Source organism: Hippocampus comes, unplaced genomic scaffold (assembly GCF_001891065.2).
Source record: "Hippocampus comes isolate QL1 unplaced genomic scaffold, H_comes_QL1_v1.1 scaffold85, whole genome shotgun sequence".
NCBI classification, from domain to species: Eukaryota; Metazoa; Chordata; class Actinopteri; order Syngnathiformes; family Syngnathidae; genus Hippocampus; species Hippocampus comes.
The window spans coordinates 6,013,536-6,014,555 of record NW_017805540.1 but is presented as its reverse complement, the minus strand read 5'-3'; the positions used below and the strand labels follow the sequence as shown (position 1 = coordinate 6,014,555).

General features: G+C 46.1%; 1 protein-coding gene across 3 annotated transcripts in view; it reads right to left on the bottom strand.

The window, feature by feature from the left end:
* LOC109521336 (xenotropic and polytropic retrovirus receptor 1 homolog) overlaps positions 1-1,020 on the bottom strand; it is a 71,841-nt gene that overhangs the window by 38,412 nt on the left and 32,409 nt on the right. For all 3 annotated transcript variants that reach the window (XM_019879153.1, XM_019879154.1, XM_019879155.1), the window contains exon 6: positions 216-299. In XM_019879153.1, coding sequence (XP_019734712.1) covers positions 216-299 — 84 coding nt within the window. The remainder of the gene's footprint in view (positions 1-215; positions 300-1,020) is intronic.

The window sequence follows — 1,020 nt, the reverse complement described above, 5'->3', positions numbered from 1 at the left end:
AGACCCCGAGTACGACCCAGGACACGCTGGGGAGACTATGTCCCCCAGATGGCCTGGGAATGCCTCGGGATCCCCCGGGGAGAGCTAGAAGAAGTAGGTAGGGAGAGGGAAGTCTGGGCTTCCCTGCTAAAGCTGCTGCCCCCGCGACCCGGCCCCGGATAAGCGGTAGAAGATGGATTGATGGATGGATGGATGGATCCGTGCGCGTGTCACACCTGTGCAGCTCCCAAGGGAGGTACCCTCAGTCTCTTCATGGCCTTCTGCCTGTCACCACCTTCCAACTCTGTTGTGACTAATGCCTGAAAGACAGCAGCAAGTTTCATCAGATTCTCATTCTCGCTCAAAATGCCAGCTCACCTTTCACTGAAAATCATGTAGACTGATCAAACGGAGAACATACCAAGACTAAGAGACAAACCAGTACACCCGCAGAGCCCTTCACCTCTACATTGGGCTGTAGAGGCCACAACAACCCAGCAATAGGACAGTTTCTTGCTCCAAGGAACAAGGAGAGCAATGCCAGAAACAAATTGTCATCCAACAAGCCACTCGAGTGCATATTTCTCCATGAGAGTCTGAAATTCACAAGTTGGGTCTGTGTTCACAGACCAAACCCAGTGCTAATTTTACCGTTTACCCGCAGCGAGTCCCAGGGACTCGCTGATCAGAAAAGTACAGTATGAGTCCCATTATGCATTTAGAGAGTCCCAAATTTCGAATTCTGAAATGGTCTACTTATTGAATTGCATATGATAATAACACAAACAACAACATAGACATACAATTATAAACAAATGCTGCAAAAATTTAAATAATTCAGTAGCAGGCCTGAGGATTTCGGAAATTCACGGTAACCGTTTTTCGGTTCCGTTGGATTACCCAATGGGAAACCACGGTAACTAATTTTGGGTTCCGTAAACGTTCGTCATGGGAACCCATTTTTCTATTTTGACTGATATTCATAAACAATAATTCTGATACTCAAAAGTATAATGTTTCAAGGGTAAATGTTTGAAAACT